This window comes from Drosophila hydei, unplaced genomic scaffold (assembly GCF_003285905.1).
Source record: "Drosophila hydei strain 15085-1641.00,03,60 unplaced genomic scaffold, DhydRS2 tig00000250-arrow-arrow-pilon, whole genome shotgun sequence".
NCBI classification, from domain to species: domain Eukaryota; kingdom Metazoa; phylum Arthropoda; class Insecta; order Diptera; family Drosophilidae; genus Drosophila; species Drosophila hydei.
The window spans coordinates 1,765,816-1,786,233 of record NW_022045696.1 but is presented as its reverse complement, the minus strand read 5'-3'; the positions used below and the strand labels follow the sequence as shown (position 1 = coordinate 1,786,233).

The window sequence follows — 20,418 nt, the reverse complement described above, 5'->3', positions numbered from 1 at the left end:
GGTGACTTTTAATTCACATTTCAGTATTCCTATATAGTAAGAGCTTATCATATTTTTTCGATAACTTCTTAGCATCGATAATAATCGATCATTGAATACAAGACAGGGCTGAAGCTAGAGATTTCTAAATTATTTTGTAGGTTTCAGTGTTGAATACACAGATTGTGTGTGTTTCATATTCTGGATAGCTCTTTGCCTTACCGTCAACATTGGAAGAAGCAAACGTATTTCAAATACCAGAGATCTGTGTTTAAGCACACATCTGGTTGCTATTATCACGCTCTTAAAATTTGATGAAAATGTTGCACTAGAAAAAAACACATTTCTCTTACTAATGCCCAAAATACAGAGCAAGTGTGTGCGGGATTTGTTATGTGTGTATAAGAGAGAAGCGTGGAACGATTGGAAAAACAGTTCTGGGTATCTACCAGTCAGGCACTCCCGACTAAAGCAGACTTACTTGTTTTTCCCTTATATTTGTGGTAGAGACTATTACGCAGAATTCCAATTAAGGTATTCAGTAAACGCAAATGAGACTTACCTAGTAATTGGAGCAGTATGGCAACGTGATTCTAGGAACTATTGCAAGCTTGCTGTGAAAGCGAATTATGCAATTTGAAGAATTTGTTTTATTTCAGTGAATTATTCTGCGTTTTAGCTTTCATGACTCTGAATGCAGTTGGGCTTTGTGAAGCCTAACAAATTTTGCTAAAATTAAAAAATTAAGAAATTGTGAATTCTTTAAAAGATATGGCAACACTGGTGCTTGGCATTCTCCATAATTTGCTCATCTTTTAATTGAGTATTTTGTCGATATAAATAAAAACAAATGTAGATCAATTCGGTGGGCCAGTCGCCTTCTTCACTTGCTTCACATGTGCCCATATATCTATAGATAAAGATGACAGATGTCTTCAATGACAACTCGAACGGATCTCAAAGAGTAGAACCCATCAAAAGTCGAATCATTATTCTGGCTAGCCGTTGGCCTCGTCCACATGGGAATGGAATATATTCTTTTTAAATTTATTTCTTAAGGTCGTTGCGTTGTGTTGTTTCAATGATTGGCGATAAGATAAGTGAGAAGCGTTGAATAAGCTAAATACATGCCAAAAACGTATGCCCGAAATTCGAAAACAAAAAGAGCCGAATGTCGAACTGCCGAGCAGTCGAGGAGCCGAGCAGCTCGAATATGAATCAGCGTGCGACTTTGCATAGCTGGCGTCGATCCAAAGAGGTGCTCGCCATGTGGAGTGTGACTGGGGCGCTGGTGTGGGGTGGGGTGTGGCTAGGTGTGTGTGCGGGGCAAGACTTGTGTGCTGCCTGCCAAATTGCCGCTGAGTGGGAGAGAGCTATTCGCAAAAGCTTCCGTGTCGTCGTTGCGCTTCCTCCTCCAAAAACAGCGAACAACAATGACTACGGCAACAGCAGCAGCAAAGCTACGACGAGCCGCTAATTAAGCAAAGACCCCAAGTAAATAAATTGGAATTTGCACTCTGAGCGCGACGGATGGAACAGCAGTAGACGCTATCTATGTATCTATATACTATATGTGGATTGATCAATAAATGTTGTATATATATATATATATATCTATCTCCAGCGCTGCAGCCAAAAGGCGCTAAGCATTCAAAGAAAGCAGCGCAGAGAGGCGAGTGCAAATCGATCGCTGGGCAGCCGGATAATGACAGTACGTAAAGGCAGCTTATGGCAGCTGCAAGTGGAGGTGTGAGTGGTGTGTGGAGGGCGGCCATTTTCCTTTTGCTCCCTGTGTATGTGTGTGTGTGTGTATGTGTCTGTTTTTTTGCGCTCACAAATGGCATTCGTATTATTAGCTACTGCTTGTGGCGCTTGCTACAGTAGTTTTTTTTGTTTTTGCATTTGCCTTCGGCTTTGAGTTTTTCTTTCGTTCCATTTTTCCATTTTTCATTTTGCCAGTTTGCCAGTTGGGAATTAACAAGAAAACCTAAAGGAAAAACAGCAGCAGCCAAAGCAAGAACAACAACAACAACTACAACTACGACGACGACTAGTGCTAAAAATAAATGTTTATTTTATAAGATTTAACATTGTTGTTGTTGCTGTTGTTGTTGTTGCACGCGCTGCCTTCAAGACTGTCATTGTTCTTTAGCTGCGAGGGTAGCACGGTGAGAAGCGGGCGTGGTAAGGCAAAGGCAGTAGCATATAGTAAGCGAGGCAACTGCACTCGACCTAGACAGTGAAATTTTGAAAATTTGTGAATGCAGCAAGTGATGCAGCACATAAATATATATAAATAGAATGATATAGATGAGGTTCGGGAAGCAATCAGAGAAGATGAAAAGCAAATTTGGCTAAGAAAAAGTAAAAGTGTTGAGAAAACGCCAAGAAAAATAACAGCCAAAAGAAGAAGTTGAGCAAAGATTGAACAGTTTTTAGAGGCATTATAAGACTCCCAAAAGCAAAATAAAAAATAAATAACTACAAGAGAGGTTATCTGTGGTATATCAATCTCTAGGCGATTTACAACTCTTCTAAAATGTTTTCAATTCAGCTAAACTGAGCTCTGTTTGCAAGTGACATATTTGTTGTTTCTTAGTACAATTGAAATTTCTTTTTCCTCTGTCATATTTTTTTAATTGCGATCAATTAAATTGTGATGCTTTGATCTGCACCACGAACACAATTATATGATCTTTTCACTTCAGTTGAGTTCCGATCTGCTTGACACCGTATTCAATATAGTTTGTGTCGTCTCTTTGGCTGTTCTAATTTGGGGGACAAGCAATCTGTAATATTTCGAGTAAATATTCCAATTGACGAGTTCAAACTTTGGGCAATTCGAACGACCTTATCAGCGGATATCAGATTGAGATCTATTCGAGAACATCTTTATAGGCGGCAATCAGGTGAAATTGTATTTGCTTCTATTTTGTCAGTCGTCATGTTCGTTGTTGTTGTTGTTGTTGTTGCTGCTGATGTCGGGTGCTTGTAGCAGCAACATTATTTATTTATTTCTTGCCGCTGTTTGTTTCTGATTTGTTTGTTTGCGTTGCGTTGCGTCGTCGTCATCGTTGCTGCTTGCCAAGGCAGAAATTGATTTTTATAAATAGCGCGCATACGCAACGTGGCACGCACTGAAGTAGAAAGCACATTGGCTGTGTCTCTGTTTGCCTTCGTTTACTTTCGCCTGTCAGCAAATGGGGCGGCGGGAAGGCGGAGGCGGGGCGATGTGGGGTGTGGTGAGGTGCTGTGAGGCTTGCAGCAGCACAGCTACCATAGATCGCATCGTCTGCTGCAACATTTGCCATCGATGGGATTTTTGCCATCGAAATGGCGAACGCCAGCAGGAATCAGCGACTCGGAATTGCTTTGATTCGCTTTGTTATTCTGTTTACCAAGCAATCGCTAACCAATCGTTGCAGATGCAATATCTGAATATGCTCGAAACTCTTTGCATAATCAAACAATTTCAGTGCCACTGTGTGTGTGCGTGTGCGTGCGCTACACTTAGCATGTGGCCCTCTTATGAAATGCTCGCTATATACTACAAATCTAAAAGCAGAAACAAACAAAGTCTTTCATATGCAATGCGCCACATCGAATACTCTAACTAAAATAGGTAAATTATCGAATGGAAATTCTGTTTTTGTAGTCTTTGAGGAAGCAGCAACAAGAGCATTGAGAGCTTTGTGACCTGCCTGCAGCTTCCTTTCCATATACACAACATCCAGTTCCCAGGCATATTCCATGTACACACAGTGCGTATGAGTAATATATGCTTATAGATACATTAGTCATGGACAGTGACTGAGACAGTGGCAATGTACCCGGGTTTCGTGTTGTATTTTGGGCAGTGTATTAATTGAATTGTGTTGCCAGGCCAGCTAGCAGCACATTTGCTTGGCTGGTTTGTTTGGATTTCAGTTTTGGCTTGATTTTTTCTGCTTTTTGTTTTAATTCGATTTTATAGACAATTTGCCTTATAATTGAATTTAGCTTCGTTTTCACTTTGGCTTTTGCTCAATGTTAATTGCACAATGTTTATTTTATGGCTCCATTAAGCATTTCAAACGAAGCAGGCACACACTCACACACACACACCCACTCAGCTATGTATATTTAAATAGAAGACATTACGCATACGCCGCGTGCAATTACATTGAGCAATCTCGCCACTCGGCACGCCCCACTCTCTGCACTCGTCAGGCTGTCATGTAAATGCCGTTATAATCAGCGCTAATGTGCTTAAATGAGGGCTGGGCCATTGCATTGGGTGGCTCGGTACGGTACGCTCGCCTTTGTGGTGCTGCCATCACGTGTCCAAGTGGCGATTTTTAAGCAAATTTGAACGACCGCCCGACCGCCCGCTTTTTGCCACCTCAGTGTAGCCTTCCGTTCAACTGGGTCAATGGAAAACGGAAGCGTTTACAAATATGTTTTCGCCCACGTGGCGATTTCGTTGGCTCTTGGCTGCAATCGTTTTGGGCAATTTTCTTGGCATTCCGTTGCAGCGAACGGGCACAATGAAGCAAACCGATTCACAGCTGCCTGAACTGGCGCTTGGGCATGCGAAATAGCCGCAAAACGATGCCGATTCCAATTTACAATTTCGATTGCAATTGCAATTGCAATTCCAATTCCGATTTCTGCTGCTAATTGCGCAAAGCATTTGCAGTTGATATTAACTGGGCGCTAAAGGCTTAACCGATTCGCTTAGCTAACGGGCAGAAAGGCTTTAAATCATATTTAACGATAATTGTTGTTGTTGTTGCAATGTTATTAAATATTTAACAGCCGCTTTGCTTCAGCTGAAACACTCAAAACTGAAGTTAATTTCCTATGACTGACTCAACTGGACTTATTTTAGCCGAATTGGCTCCTATTTTTGGCCAGCCGAAGTGAAACGGTTTTCGAAAACTTTGCCAATTTCGCTCTCATTTCATTGATTCAGTTCCAAAAGTTTTGGCGTCTTTGCACAACCGATTCACCTGCCACCCCACCGCCCCACCACCCTGCAGGCATAGCCGCCTGCCAAGTGGGTCAATGCAAAACGGAAGCATTTTCGAGCATGTGAAATATGCATTGCCTAGTTTCAGGCAACGACAAGAATTTAAAATGGAATTTTCTTGCACTTCTCGTACTTAAACAAGGCTCGCTTGCCCAAAGGCGTTGTGGTGGTTGCTGTTGCTGTTGCCGTGGCTGTGGCTGTGGCTGTGGCTGTCGTTGTTATCTTTGCTTCATTTGGCGCAATTTCAACTTAAGCACGCAATGGCCCGCCGGCAGGCAGGGCGTGGCAATTAATGACAATAGTGGCATGCAAATTGCTGGCTCGACAAGGAACAGAAGCCCAAGTCAACGCAGGAGCAGCAGCAGCAGCAGCAACAACAACATTTCGACATTGAACCCTGTAATCAGGCCTCTAATTGCCAGCAAGTGGACGAGCCGAACAGACGACGAGGCTTATCGATTGACCAAACGAAGGTCAACGCGACTTCGATCCTCACGGAGAGTGGAAAGTGGAGCAAGCAGCGTGTAGCTTAGGGAGTGGGTCGGCTGCTCAAAGTGGACATTAATTGAATCAAAGTGCGGCAATGTGGGTCAATGTGGTTGCGGCTCACTTAACGCACTTTTGCCTGCTGTTTGTGTTTGTGTCTGTTGTGCATGCTGACCAAAATGTTAATTAAATTTTTGGCCAGGCGTTTGCATATTTCCGATTCGAAGTGGAAGTTGATTGTTTGATGCCAAAGTTTGCCTACTGCGCACTTCCTAAGGGATCGGCCGACAGACTCGACTTTAAATGAAAAGCGAAAATCAATTGACCCACCTCACGCTGCAATCCAATCGCGTCTAGTGCTAAATGCATTTGAAACGCAGCTCAACTTGAGCCAGCGATAATTATTTTCCTGGCAATTGAGTCACGTTTGCGCTCATAACGCACCTGCGTTCGCGCTGTCTCTGGCCTCGCCACTGCAGCAAGCTGAGCTGCATTAGGTTTAACCGCTGCCAAGCGGTTTACTGGCGTCTAATGCTGCCGAAGCTCAACTAATGCACTTCGTAATGCTTTGGCGTTAATTCAGTTGCCAGACGAAGTTCACTTAGCTTTTCGCACAGAATTTGCCCAGAAGTTGAGGCCTGGCTACGGCTATCATCACTAAGAACTAAGAAATTGCTAAGAGCTTAAATGTTTTCATAAACCAGACCCTTGGCCTTCTAAAATAACAGTTGATTTGAATATTTAGCCAGTTTTACTTCATTTATTTTAACAACTTTAACTTCAACTTGAACATATCTTAAGAAGTCGAAGTCAATGGCCGAATCATACTATATATGAGTAATCTATGTGAGTTCACTGTAAAACTTTTTGATGTTCGATAGAAAACTAAACTATATATATATAGAGAAATATTTCGATATGTCACAAGCCAAAAGTGTTGCATGAGTCAATAGAAGCAGTCAAGAGCAATTTATTTGTCAAGATTATTTTCACCTCTGATTTTACTTTTGAATATGACTTCGATATATGTTTTTCATATTCACGATAAATTGCAAGTCTCTGGATCCTTGAACTAGACTAGCACTTATAAAGAACACTATAAAGTAGACGAGGCTATGCCATTTCATCTTGTAAAGATTGTCAAAAGTATGTTTAGCTCTAAAGTTCAAATATGCTATATAGATATAAATATATATATATATATGTGTATATATATATATATATATATATATGTGTGTATATATATATATATATATATATATAATTATTTATGTATATATACCTGGGTGCATATGCTTAAGATTTCAAACGCTTTCATATAGACAGACGCACGCACAGCAGAACATGGCACAAAACCAATATACTCTGTGTGCTTTGTGAGCGACGAGTATCAAAATAGTTTTTAACAATTAGGAAACAAGCATGTTTGTACGGCTTCTGCTGCATGGCCGTTTGCTGAGCCGGGCTGTGCTGCGTCTTGTTTTGTGTTATCAACTGTTTGCGCCTCGTTTGCATAGAGGAAATGCTCAGCTTTAAGTTTGCATCCTTTGGGTCGTCCTGCCTTATCTCTGCGTTTATTTGAAAAGGCTTTTCACTTAATTTGCTTTTGCTTCTCGCTGCATGACGTTCCAGCTGCTAAAGGCTTGTCTCTGTGTGTCCTCTTTGCCGTCCTTTAAATGGCTTTCACATTTCTGCACTGGCCTCACGGAAGCTGGCTTTGAAGTTTGCCCAGGCGATGTTTAACTTCTGCCAGCGCCTGCTCCAGTTAAGCCGACTTTTTTTTGTCCAACAACAACAACTACCTTAGCCAGGCTCACGCCCATGCCCCCTGCAAGCGCCGCTCTGTCTCCGGCTTGAAGAGTTGTCGAGTAATCGGGTCATGAAATGGCAGGCACATTTTTCATTAAGCGGAAAGTGCGAGGCGCCTCTCCTCATCTTATTTACAATAGCCTGTCAGAAGGGCTTTTTTCATCTTGAGCAAAACGAAAAGGAAAACCCCATCAAAAGCACTCACACACAGTGACACACACACGCCTACACTCACTATATAAATATAACACATTTTTTGCATATCTGAAACTACTCGACTAACTTACGACGTGCGAGAGCTTTAGCACGTTTGAGGATGTGTTTCGGATAATAAACCTAAAGTCAAAGTTTCCATGGACTACAAGTCAGGTGCCTCCTGGTATGCCATATAGCTTAAGAGAGTTTTAAATCTTCGAGCATAGATCGCTGATCGATTAGAACTTATCTACAGAGAAGTTGTGAATAGTTGGCGTATAGCGACTTCATTTTATTTTTTAAATTCCCTGCGAGTGGTTTTGTGCATATGTATGCAACAGACAGGAAGAGGCATGGCAGCGCCCATAAAATATAAATATTCATGGTCGGAGCTACGAACAGAGTCGACCTAGCCATGCCCGTCCGTCTGTCTGTTCAACGTCGTAAGCTACATAGTCTGGAGACTGGAAATATTCATTCCTGTATACAAATATGAGCTACTTTTATTTCGATAACTCAACATATTTTCGATAACAATCGATCGTTTAATGTTTTCAGGTTCAGGTTTCAGGGTATCTCCTAGTCGAGCCGTCTCGACTACAGCACACTCTGACTTGTTGTCTCTTCTTCGTTCTTGTGTTTATCACTTCATGCAGCTAAACGTTGTGTGTTGCATAATTTGAAGCGTTGCGAATTAGTTGAGACATCATCAGTTGCAACGCGCTGGCGCCGCCCGCAGGACGTGGCACGTGTAATATCTTTTACATTTTTAATTTGTGTTTGGGGGCGACGGCTGGGTGGCTGGAGATGGGCAAAATGTTAATCATGATGAACCAGTTAGACACACAGCGAGAGAAATGTGCTGGAGCTGGGGCGATGACTGACTACGTGCGTGTGTGTAAGTGTGGCTGTGGGTGGGCGTGGGCGTGGCACGTGCTCTGCATCATCGTCTCTCATGTAAAATGCATGAAAAACAAACACGCGCGTCTTTTTTGCCCTACGCATAACAGTTCTTCCCCTTTTGTATATATATGTTTTTTTTTTTTATATTTGGTTTTCATTTTTATATGAGCCTAAGACCAGCCCCAGATCCCCCGAACGCCACTCTTTCTTTCTATATGCGATATGTCTGCCTTATACTGACAAATGTCTACTCAGCAATGGGCAGGGGCGATGGGAGATGATGGGGCGTTGGGAGCTGATGGGGCGCTGCTGCGGCTGGTTTGTTGCACTGCGCAAATTTGCATAGAGAAATGAAAAATCAGCGCGAGGCTTTTGTGATGAGTCTCTCTGTCTCTCTCTCTCTCTTTCTCTCTCTGGCTCACTCTCTCTCTCTCTCTCTCTCTCTGTCTTTCTCCGTCTTTCTTTGTCTCTCTCTGTCTCTCTTTCTCTCTGGCGCACTCTCTCTCTCTCTCTGTATGTCTGTCTTTCTTTATTTGCTTCTCTCTCGCTCTATCTCTTTCTCTTCCTTTTCCTCTCCCTCTCTGTCTATCTCTCATTCCCTCTCACTTGCTATGGCATCACGATTAAGCTTAGCACAGCCTTAGCTCAGTCCAGCAATCTTACTAGAACAGGCCATAAATAGTTTAGTATTTCATTCAGAAGAAGTAACGGTTTTTGTGACTTTCTGCACATAACACACACTCTCACACACACTCTCACACACAATCACAGTTGGAAAAGACAAAAGTGGAGCAGCTGTTGCATAATTTATGCGAGATGCGAACCCACTCGACAGTCACTCGATAGTCCTCCAGCTCGCAGATTTGGCGCCGAATTATGCAGCGCCCAAAAGTATGCAGCAGCTGCTCGTTGTTATGCTGTCAGACAGTCGGGCAGACAGACAGACGAGGGGACTGGCTAAGCGAATCTCATATGCTGGCAGAAGGAATCCTTTGCTGCGCATAATTTAGTGCTTAGCTTAACTCCAAATGTGTTGCAGCAACAACAGCAGCAGCAACAAGGAGAGCAAACATCTGCTACCAGATTGAGTAATTCGGCGGGTGGGGGACAAAGTAGTTTAAGAGCTGACACTTCAGACACCCGGAAATAATAATAAAGTAAGCAAGCGCAACGGGAATGCAGATGAGATAGAGGCGGAGGAGGACTTGGACATGTTAATTAAGGAGTAGATGACAGGTCGGTGCAAAGTTGAGCCGTTTCATAGAGATTAAAATGCAATCGAGCAGACAACCGGAAGTGCTTAAAACATGATTCCTCTGAGAGTCTGCATGAAATTTTCAGTTTGCTATCAGGTGTTTGCAGTGCCAAGAAATGTAAACAAGGGATTCGAATCTATTTAGCATGAGCTTCGAGTAATAGGTCCACAATGGTCAGCACAAATCTGTTATACACTGCAAATGTGAAAAATATAAAAAGTTATATGTATATATATAGATAAAGATGAATAGATGTATTGATACTTTTTTTTTAATAAAGTGAAGTAATTACAATATGTTGCGAAATTGTTGAGAATTGGAGACCCACAACTGTTATACGCTTGTCTTCACAGTTACAATTTTTGCAAATTATAATTATTCGAAATTTGAATAGCTTCAAGTTTTAATTTGAATGAACTGTTATACAACTCAAAACTGTTATACGCTTGACTTCACATTGGAAGTTTTTGTATTTTATTCTTATTCGATTTAAACTTTCAATAACTTCAAGCTTAAATTAGACTGAACTGTTATACAACTCAACTGTTATACGCTCATCTTAACATTCGCAATTTTCGTATCATATTCTTATTCGATTTAGACTTTGTATAAATGTAGTTTGAATGTATTGAAATAGTGTAATAATTTGACAACCCAAAACTGTTATACATGGCAGCAGATTTGCAATCTCCATATATAGAGTATTGGAATGAGTATGCTGACTGCTTAACTGCTGCATTTTCTGAATTGAATCTCTCTATACATCTAATTTAAAGAAAAACTGTTGCAAATGGGAAGCAAACAACTGTTATACTCATCACTCTTTGTCTAAATGAAATGAAAACGAACTAAAGAGGACGCAGCTGTTAACAGCTGGGAATCATTTCAGATTGGTTTGAGCACCAACTAAGCAGAATCTATTAAAAAATAAATGCAACTGTCTGGAAATTCGAGAGGAGAGTGGTGCGAGGAGAAGTCGTGAAAGCGCATTTCAGAGGGAAATATATCGCTTTACAAATTTAAACTAGAAAGTAATTAAGTTAAACTTGACTATGAATGAAAATCATCCACCGAAGCTGGGTATTCGCTAATGAAATTCAAAATATTTCGAAAATGTGAAAGTTGAGCAAGCTAAGGCTTCCCACTCGCCCACTCGCACGCAACCTTTGCCCTTTGCGATGCTCCCACATTGATTAATTAGAAAGAATCACAGCTGCTGCAATTGCAAATGCCAACATTTTGTTGGACCTGGCAGCTAGAGCAGCAACTATAAATAGAAAATCCTGCTGCTCCCTGGTTGACCATTGGCTTACCATTCGCATAACACCGGGCGTCCGGAGAGGGACGTACGACGCAGCTCTGTTCAGCTGCATTTGAAAAGTTCAGCCAGCTGCACTTCAGGCCAAAACGTTTCGGCTGTCTCTTTCCTACTCTGCGCTAGCTCAACACTCTAGCTAAAGAGACTATCTACGACTTGCCGAATGAGTTGTCTATATCAGTGCTCGAGAGCTGAATAGTTCCTGAATCCTATCATTTTGCCATTGAGAGTCAAATCTATATATCCATCTATATCTGAAATGTTTGAACTGCCTAAATGCAAGTCTTGCGAAAAGCTTAAAAATTAAGCTAAATTTTTATACGTAAAAAATTCTTGTGTTTTTGCTGTCTACATATTAATATCTTGAACTTCCCAGATAATGAAAGAATATATTATATAAAACCTGTTTAATTTTTTTATTTTAAAAATATTTTATGGGCATCACTTTATAGGAGACTCTTTTAACACACCTCGCATGTCTGCAACAGCAGTCGATAAAATAGTTTTCATATGAAAAGTTTTTGGGTTTTTCCAATCAAATATTAATCGAGCCACTCTATAGCTTAAAGCTGCAACTATGCAAGAGTATTCAATATTCGACGTGCTGTAGTTTTTTTTTCCTTTAACTCTAGATTTTTTTTGCGAGTTTCTGTATGCAAATTTAATTAATATTTTTTGTGTTGTCTTCGTGCAGAAGCACAATATGTGTGTGCAAGCGTGTGAGTGTGTGAGTGTGGGTGTGCGTGTGTGTGTGTGTGTGTGGGCGTGACCTACTTGCATTTGCAGCGCAGGGACATGCTACAGTTTCCCTAGGCTCCGGAAAAAATGAATTTCAAAGTAAATATGACGGGGAATGCGGAATTATGTGCCTGGGCCTGTGTGTATGTGTGTGTGTGTGAGTGAACGTGCATATGACACGCCCACTTGTTGTGCCTTACACATACTCTACTGCATAGTAGAGTTGATTTTTTTCTACTGCGAGCAGCGCTTAAAAAACATAGTTGAAGCTATCATAAATACAGCTGACACTCGCACACACTCGGCTGCTGGCTTTGCGCATTTTGTGTTCGTGTGTGCTGCACAGTTGAAGGTCGCTTGTTGCCACGCCCACTGCTGCCAACGCCCCTGTCCAAGCAGTCATACATGCATAATAAGCCGCACGCTTTTCGCCCATGCAACATTTGTTTGTTTCTTTATATATTCTTTGTGCTTGGCAACCAACTAGCTACAACAACAACTTTGTCCCTCCCCCTCCCCCTCGTAGCCCATCCCCAAGCAAAACAAAATGCGCGTCGATAAATTAGTTGTGTGCCACGTTCGAGGCAATTGTTGTACCCTGTGCTCGAGTCTGTAGCATAGATAGAGTATTTGTCGCCTTAAACTTTAACTAAGCGTGTGTCTATAACGATCTTTGGTATTTTTAGTGCGCAGCTGCCGCACCGGCAAACAGGTGCAGATGACGGAGGCGGAGGTGCGCGGGTTGTGCTTGAAGTCGCGCGAGATATTCCTGCAGCAGCCGATACTGCTGGAGTTGGAGGCGCCACTCATCATCTGCGGCGACATACACGGCCAGTACACAGATCTGTTGCGGCTGTTCGAGTATGGCGGCTTTCCACCGACTGCCAACTATCTGTTCCTCGGCGACTACGTGGACCGGGGCAAGCAGTCCTTGGAGACGATCTGTTTGCTCTTGGCCTACAAGATCAAATATCCCGAGAATTTCTTCTTGTTGCGCGGCAATCACGAGTGCGCCAGTATTAATAGAATTTACGGTAAGTGTGCGGCATGTGGCATGTGGCATGTGGATTGCAAGTAGTTTCTGTGGAATGCAAGATTATTTTTTGTGGACTGCAAGTTTAGACAACGAATTTTTGATTAAATACGAGCTCGTTCGACAGTGGAACTTATGTGGACTGCAAATTTAACTAGCCTGTGATGGTGGAACATATGCAGATTGTGGATTATGAGCGAAGCCCAGATACAACTGAGATCTAATTACGAGAATAGGACTATTATTTAGAAACAGTATATTATTTATAGTTTTGGGTTCATTGTGTATCGTATGTGGATTGTGTAGGCGAAAAGGCGTATGCCAATTGGAGCCTAAGCGAAACTCTGATAATCTGCATGAATATCCGTGTGCAAGTAGGATAATCGTACGGACGACTAGGAAACTGAATGCCAATCGAAGATCTTGTAACTCTTGATATTAACTTTTGTGGATGCCATTTACCATAATATATTTGTGTCTTTCGTCAGGCTTTTACGACGAGTGCAAGCGTCGCTATAATGTCAAACTATGGAAAACGTTCACAGACTGTTTCAACTGTCTGCCGGTGGCTGCGATCATAGACGAGAAGATCTTTTGCTGCCACGGCGGCCTCAGTCCCGATCTGCAGGGCATGGAGCAGATTCGTCGCCTGATGCGACCCACAGATGTGCCCGATACTGGGCTGCTCTGCGACCTGCTCTGGAGCGATCCTGACAAGGATGTCCAGGGCTGGGGCGAAAACGATCGTGGCGTTAGCTTCACCTTCGGCGTTGATGTGGTCTCGAAATTCTTGAATCGACACGAGCTGGACTTGATCTGTCGTGCGCATCAGGTCAGTCATACAACCATACCAAGTCTACTAAATGTACTAAATATTTGAATTATGCTAAAAACAGGTCGTTGAGGACGGCTACGAGTTCTTTGCGCGCCGTCAGCTGGTCACACTGTTCTCGGCGCCCAACTACTGCGGCGAATTCGACAATGCTGGCGGCATGATGACCGTGGACGATACGCTCATGTGCTCATTCCAGGTAAGTTTTATCCATCGCAGCCCGCGCCTCTGTGTGTGCACCATGTGATCATATATGATATCATCTGTGCTGTATTTCAGATATTGAAGCCATCCGAGAAGAAGGCCAAGTACTTGTACAGCGGCATGAACTCATCCCGGCCAACAACACCGCAGCGCAGCGCCCCAATGTTGGCGACCAACAAGAAGAAATAATATATCCATCCGCTTCCATTTCCTTAAAACCTCAACAAACAGCAGCAGCAGCAGCGGCAGCAGCAGCAAAAACAATTAATAACAGATAAACGAATAACTTTTATATAGTATATATACATAAATATGTCAAAATTTAATGTGTGCAAATTAACTAGTTGAAAAATCAAAAAACAAACAAAAAATAAATAAATACAAAAAAAAAATACAAATATAACAACCGAAAGAAAAACAAATACAAAAACAAAAGCAAAATTCAAATGCAAATTGCAGCGAAAAAAAAGTTGCAAAAGAACGCTAAAACGTGTTAACAGTTTAAAACAACAAAAAAATAAATAAATAAATATATATATATATCAAATCTATATATATATAGATACATGTATATGATTATACTGTGTGTGTAACTGTACGTTATCATTAACTGTATACAACTTCTATATTATTTATTAACATTACATGTACATACATGTTGCTATATGCATATTGACTACACTACGCTACACTGCACTACACTACACTACACTACACTACATTACACTACATGAAACACACTCACACTTAAGTTCTTGCATTTGTTTATAAAGTAAAGCTCTTGTCCTCCCCTCCAATTGGCTTGTTATTGATGTAGGTCAAGATCACGCTCCACTCCATACCTAATCGTCGCCACGCCTCGCCCCGCCCATCCAATTAACACACGATTTTGAGCAACAAGAGTACAGCGATTTAAGCAATGAATTTATATAGACATATTAATGTAAACTATATACGATATCTACTTATATGTACCGCAACCAAAATACATAATAAATGCAAACAAAAGCTATTAACTAGTTTTTCCCACAACATTTAAGCAAACAAAAAAGGAAAATGGAAAAACTACATTAAAAAAAAACCCACTTTAGAGCAGCAAATAAATGTAGTTCTATTATATTTAATTTTCAACTTCTGTGTGCGCCGTTTAAAGCTAAAAGAAAATATAAAAATATATTGTTTATAAACAAAGTGCGCATTACGATTTGTCTAACAAATAAAAGCAAAAAAACAAATAAAAAAAAGAATAAAAATTTACAACTTAAGCGTAAGGCAGTTAAACTATGTGTATGTTTTTTTTTATATTTATTATTATTTACCTGCTTTCAAGTGTACTTTATTTAATTTCACTTCGTTAAATTAATTTATTGCAATTTTTATTGTATTTTAAAGAAAACAAAAACAAAACAACTAAAGTTTAAATGTAAAATGCGAAAAGCAGAATTAAATATTTTTTTTTAGCAAGTGACAAGTTATGAATAAATAAATATATACATATATATATTTATATATATATATATACATATATATATATATGCATATGTGTACTAAAATAGTTTTAAACAACTGTTAATGAATGGAAAGAAAACCATATTAAATAAATCTAAATACAAATACAACTCGATTAGTTTTATATACATAACGAGAATCAACAACAATTGTTTATTAATCATAATGAATTATAAACTTTTAACATCAAGCATGCCTAACATTTTTAACTTGCCTCAAACATTACTAAAGAAGAAAAGAAATGAAAAAAATGATAAATTATAAAGAGAAAATATTTTAACGAATTTTTAAGCATTACTTCGAGTACTTGAGACACCAATATATTGCTTTTCTTCTTGTATTTATATACATATATAAATGATATATATATATATACATGACTTGAGTTCTTTCATCAACTTTATTAGATTGTAGTGCCTTTTTTTGCCTCCCAAAAGAATCGAACATTAAAATGAAAACGAAAGGAAATCCTGAAATTTAAACGAAGAAACTATAAAGTTTATTTACACATAAATATAATATATAAATATATGCATATATGTGTATGCATATATTAAAATATAGTATACATTTTTTATGTAACTAGAGATGCAAGTTGGCAAAGTAGAGAAAGTAACTGTTATCAGCAGCTGGCTGAGCTTGCGTGTCAAGCGGCTTGACGTGGCCTGCATAACGTGGCATTGAAGTCAATTAATTGCATCACAAATTGTGTTTCACACATGCAACGTGCAACGTGCGACATGCAACACACAACAACGCTTCTGACTCGCGCCTCGAATTTGTTGCAACATTTCTTTCGATTGCTTAGCAAAATCATTTTCAATTAATCTTTAAATTCTTCAGCTTCGTGTGCCTGTGCGCACACACACACACACACACATATTGGGTATATAAGAGAAAAAAAAAAAACAAATCAAGACACAACTACTGTGGTTGAAAAACGCAACACAACTGCGAATACAACAATACGATGGAAGAAAACAAATTAAAAAAAAAGAAAAATTAAAATTTAAATAAATTAATATATTTATTATTGAAAATCAAATAAAAATTATTAAAAATTTATGTAAACAAATTGCACAGTTTTTTCATTCATTGATTGGGTTTGTAGAATATTTTTATTTTTCGACAGCAGCGACTTTAATTCAATTGCAGTTCACGTTAATCGAATCAATGTGCACTCTGCTTCCCTCTCACTGACGAATTGGGCTTGCCTTCATTTATGCACTCATGCACACACACACAAATGTGTACTATGTGCCGTTATATGTGTGTAAGCTTGTTTGTTAACGAACACAAAAAATATTAGCTGTCCAGAGCGTCGCTTCTTTTCGTCAACGGTGCACGATCGCTCTTCGTGCAATCCAAAAACAACTATGTTGGCAAAGCAGCAGCAACAGCAACTCCTACAAAAAATTCGAGCATCATAACAGCCTTAGAAATGCAGTAATTCAATCTGCCATCTCGCTTTAGCTTATATACTGCACGATTCTGCGTCGCATCAACTGCACATTGTTGTTGTTTCTGAGTTCCCTTGCACTTCTGATTCGCTAAATAGATGTGTCCAATGAACCAATCAGCGCTCTTACTCGTAACAAATTTGCAGTTTTACATACTTGGTCCAATAGCCATCAAAGCTGTTTACATAATGCATGCGCTCGAGCTTTTCTATTTGCACAGAAGGAGGGTCGGAAACTATTAAATACCTGATGCACATAAAAGGTACTAGGTAAATAAAAGGTAATTGGTGGAATGTTAAACATAAAGCTTAGTAGTAGCTTTTGATACCCTGTGCCCGAGATGAGCCAACTATGAAAGCTTTAGGTAGGAGTGGGCAAGAATCATACCATCTGTGCTTTAAAGTTTTTCGCACTCCGAAAATGTTTCGGAGTCGATAACATAAAAAGCTCAACACACTGTTAACTAACTGCTCGGCCGGCTGTTAATTAACATCAGCCTGTCAGCCTCTGGGCTGTTGCTCGGATAGTCGTGGGCCGTCAACACGGAGCTCTGCTGCCAGAGCCATGAATAGTAGGTGGTCTACTCTAAGTTAGTTTGGCTAATGGTTTAAGCTGATGCCTGACAAAGATTTCGAGTGTCCCGCTGGCCTTTAGCTGTCGCCGCCGCCAACGTTATGGCGCCCATTTTTCCGAAATGAAAACAAGCAAAATTGTGTTTTATTTTATGTTTAACATTTATTTCATAATGCTTCGAATGCTCTGGATGATGTGCAGCATGCGACCGTGAACCTTAAGGTCCATCCAATCATTAATCATGCCAGTTGAGCGCTAAAAAAAACTCTTAAAAAAACATATAAGCAAAAAGTATAAAACTTATAATTGAGCCCTCAAATCCAAATCCAAATCCCCAATAACAACTCCGATGAGACTTATAGAGTAAACATTTAATAAATACACATAAATTTCAGTATATTGATGTATGTATGTTTGTACATAGAGATATAGAACTGCCGGTCGATGTATGCCTTGAGACCTTCCATTACATGTGCTTCGGGGTGTCTCGTAGCTCGGCTGGCAGGTTTACATAAATATATATCCGTACGGATCGCATAGGAGAGTTCGTAGTTTTAGCTACCGTCTTAGTTGCTCCTCTTTGTAGTCATAGAAATGCATCACATTGAGATTGTAATTGTTGAAAATACTTTCTGGTTTCAAATAGGTTTATAACGGCTCCTTACAGTGGACCATAGATAGACACATATATAAGTATATACGTATGTGAATAGCATGTATGTGATGCATATAGTGTGTTTGGTTAATATAAGTGGCTAATACTTGCTTTCGATCTAGCTTGCTTGCTTGGGTTATGGCTTATATATGCTTGTGTTTTGGTTAGTTAGTTAGTTATTTAGTTAGTTTACTTGGCTAATTGTCTATTTGACCATAAATTCTTGATTTAACTTTAGACATTTACACATTGAGATATTTGTTGGTATGGAACTGCGCTTATAGCTAACATTTAAAATCGTATATTTGAAATCCATTTTTATGGCTGTAATTGTCTGTCTCTGTGTGTGTGTGTGAGTGTGTGATTGTGTGAGTGTCGGAGTCCTGTGGCTCGCGACTTCATTTAATGTTCAATTCGCCAGTTCATGCGCTTCGCCAGAATATCCACAGTTCTGTTGACGTTCGAAATGTATTGATTTATAAGTGTGTATATAGGTAGTGTATTGGGTGGATCTAGGCTTGACATTAACGTTTGCTAAACACATAGATATATCGAGAGTATTCGTCAAGCTCCACTCTGCTACTACACATACATATAGAATCAAATGTAGGTAAATAGATATATATGTTTATAGCTTTAGTAGCTTTTTCTTGTTTTTTTTTCTTTGTTTTTTTTTTCTTGTGTGTGTGTTTTTTTTTTCTTTTTTTCGTTTTCGGCCGGCAACACTATGGGTATTCCCACTGGCATTTATAATTTACTTGATTGTTGGTTAGCAATATAAATGCAGCGCTTGGCTGGATTTTGTAACTGCAGTTTTGTGACTTTGTTTTTAAATTTGTGTTTATTTTTTTGTGTTTAAGCTTTATTTGTTTTTTATTCTATTGTTTTTGTGTTTTTTGTTGTTTTTGTTTTTTTTTTATTTTTTTTTTTTTTTTGCTTTGAAACTGGGACGAACTGCGAGCATCCTCTAGGGTATGCAAGTGTCGTCAAAACTAACCTCAGCGTGTGGCTCACCTTCACACAGCTCTCTCTAAAATTCGCTTTCTGTGTACCGTTATGAGTACGTTCCATAGTGTTTTAGATGTACTTGTTTATATTAATGCGGCAAGCAGTAGGGAAAATTGCGTGTATATATTTTGGTTTATTGTATATATATAATGTATATATATATATATATATTTAAATGTGTATATATATATATATATGCATATGTATATATATATATATCTGTGTGTAAATGTGTATATATGTGTATATCTATGTAATATGACGGGGAAACTCACAGATATGTATGCTTCAGAGGCATGTTTTTTTTTGTTTTTTTTTTGTTTTTCTCATTTCGTTTTCTTTGATTTTTGTTGTTTCTAAATACATTTCATGTGAAACCGCAACATTTATATTTTGTTTTATTTGTGTTCGCTTATTGTTTTTGTTTTTGGTTTTGTTTTTGTTTTTGTTTTTTGTTTTTGGTTTTGTTTTTGTTTATGTTTATGTGTGTTGTTTTATTTATTTTTGGTTTTTTTTTTTATTTTTGTTTTTTTTTTTTTGTTTGAATAGATTGAGTATTACTATATGGTATTACATGGCTTATCCATTTGGAGTAGTGTTATATATCAATTACAACACACATATATAGACGTCTATAGGTTAAATAGAAGTATATCAATTATATTGAGAACTGGGTACCCATTTGTTCATATGTTTTGTTTTTTGTTTGTTTAGTTTGTTGTTAAGTTTGAAAATACGTTTTTATTTCTAGTTTTCATTTGAATCATTCCATTTGCATTTTGGTTGAATATCATATTTAAATATGTAAACGTACATGTATATGTATATATAAATATATATATGTGCACATATATATAGTTTTGAGTTGGGAGTATTTTAGACAACTATTTGTTTAATATCAACTCACACTTATAAATTGTATATCATGTATATTGAATTCAATTCATTTATAATATATTTTAAATTTGAAAATTTTCATTTTTGTTTTTTTCATTTTGCATTTTGCATTTTTTACTTTTTATTTTTCATTTTGCAAATTTCGTTTTAAGTTTTTAGTTTTTCCATTTTGGATTTTCATTTCTCATTTTCATTTTTCATTTTTCATTTTATATTTTTCATTTTTAAATTTTCCATTTAAATTCGCATTCGTTTTTGAATGCCTCTTGCCGTTGGCTCTCAATCATTTCGATTGAGTAAATTGGTATCGATACCTAACTATATTCGTGCCTTGTGGCGCCAATCATGATTGACCCCGCCCCTGACGCATCCACCCATCAAAATGTCTTGCCTCACCTAGTGGCTGCATACCACTCCATGGATCGCCTCTCAGCTGCTGCAGCTGCTACCCTGACAACGGTGTTGTCGAAAAATCTACTAAAACTAACTTTCCACTCGTTGGCCGCTCTCAATAAGCTCCAACGTCCCTTCCCCCACCCCCACCCCCTCCGA

General features: G+C 39.0%; 1 protein-coding gene across 2 annotated transcripts in view; it reads left to right on the top strand.

Moving 5' to 3' along the window:
* Positions 1–14,037, top strand: part of LOC111602062 (serine/threonine-protein phosphatase beta isoform) — a 31,493-nt gene extending 17,456 nt beyond the window's left edge. For both annotated transcript variants that reach the window (XM_023318975.2, XM_023318976.2), the window contains 4 exons: positions 12,382–12,729; positions 13,217–13,560; positions 13,625–13,759; positions 13,840–14,037. In XM_023318975.2, coding sequence (XP_023174743.2) covers positions 12,382–12,729; positions 13,217–13,560; positions 13,625–13,759; positions 13,840–13,953 — 941 coding nt within the window. In that variant the 3' untranslated portion in view covers positions 13,954–14,037. The remainder of the gene's footprint in view (positions 1–12,381; positions 12,730–13,216; positions 13,561–13,624; positions 13,760–13,839) is intronic.
* Positions 14,038–20,418: the final 6,381 nt, after the last annotated feature.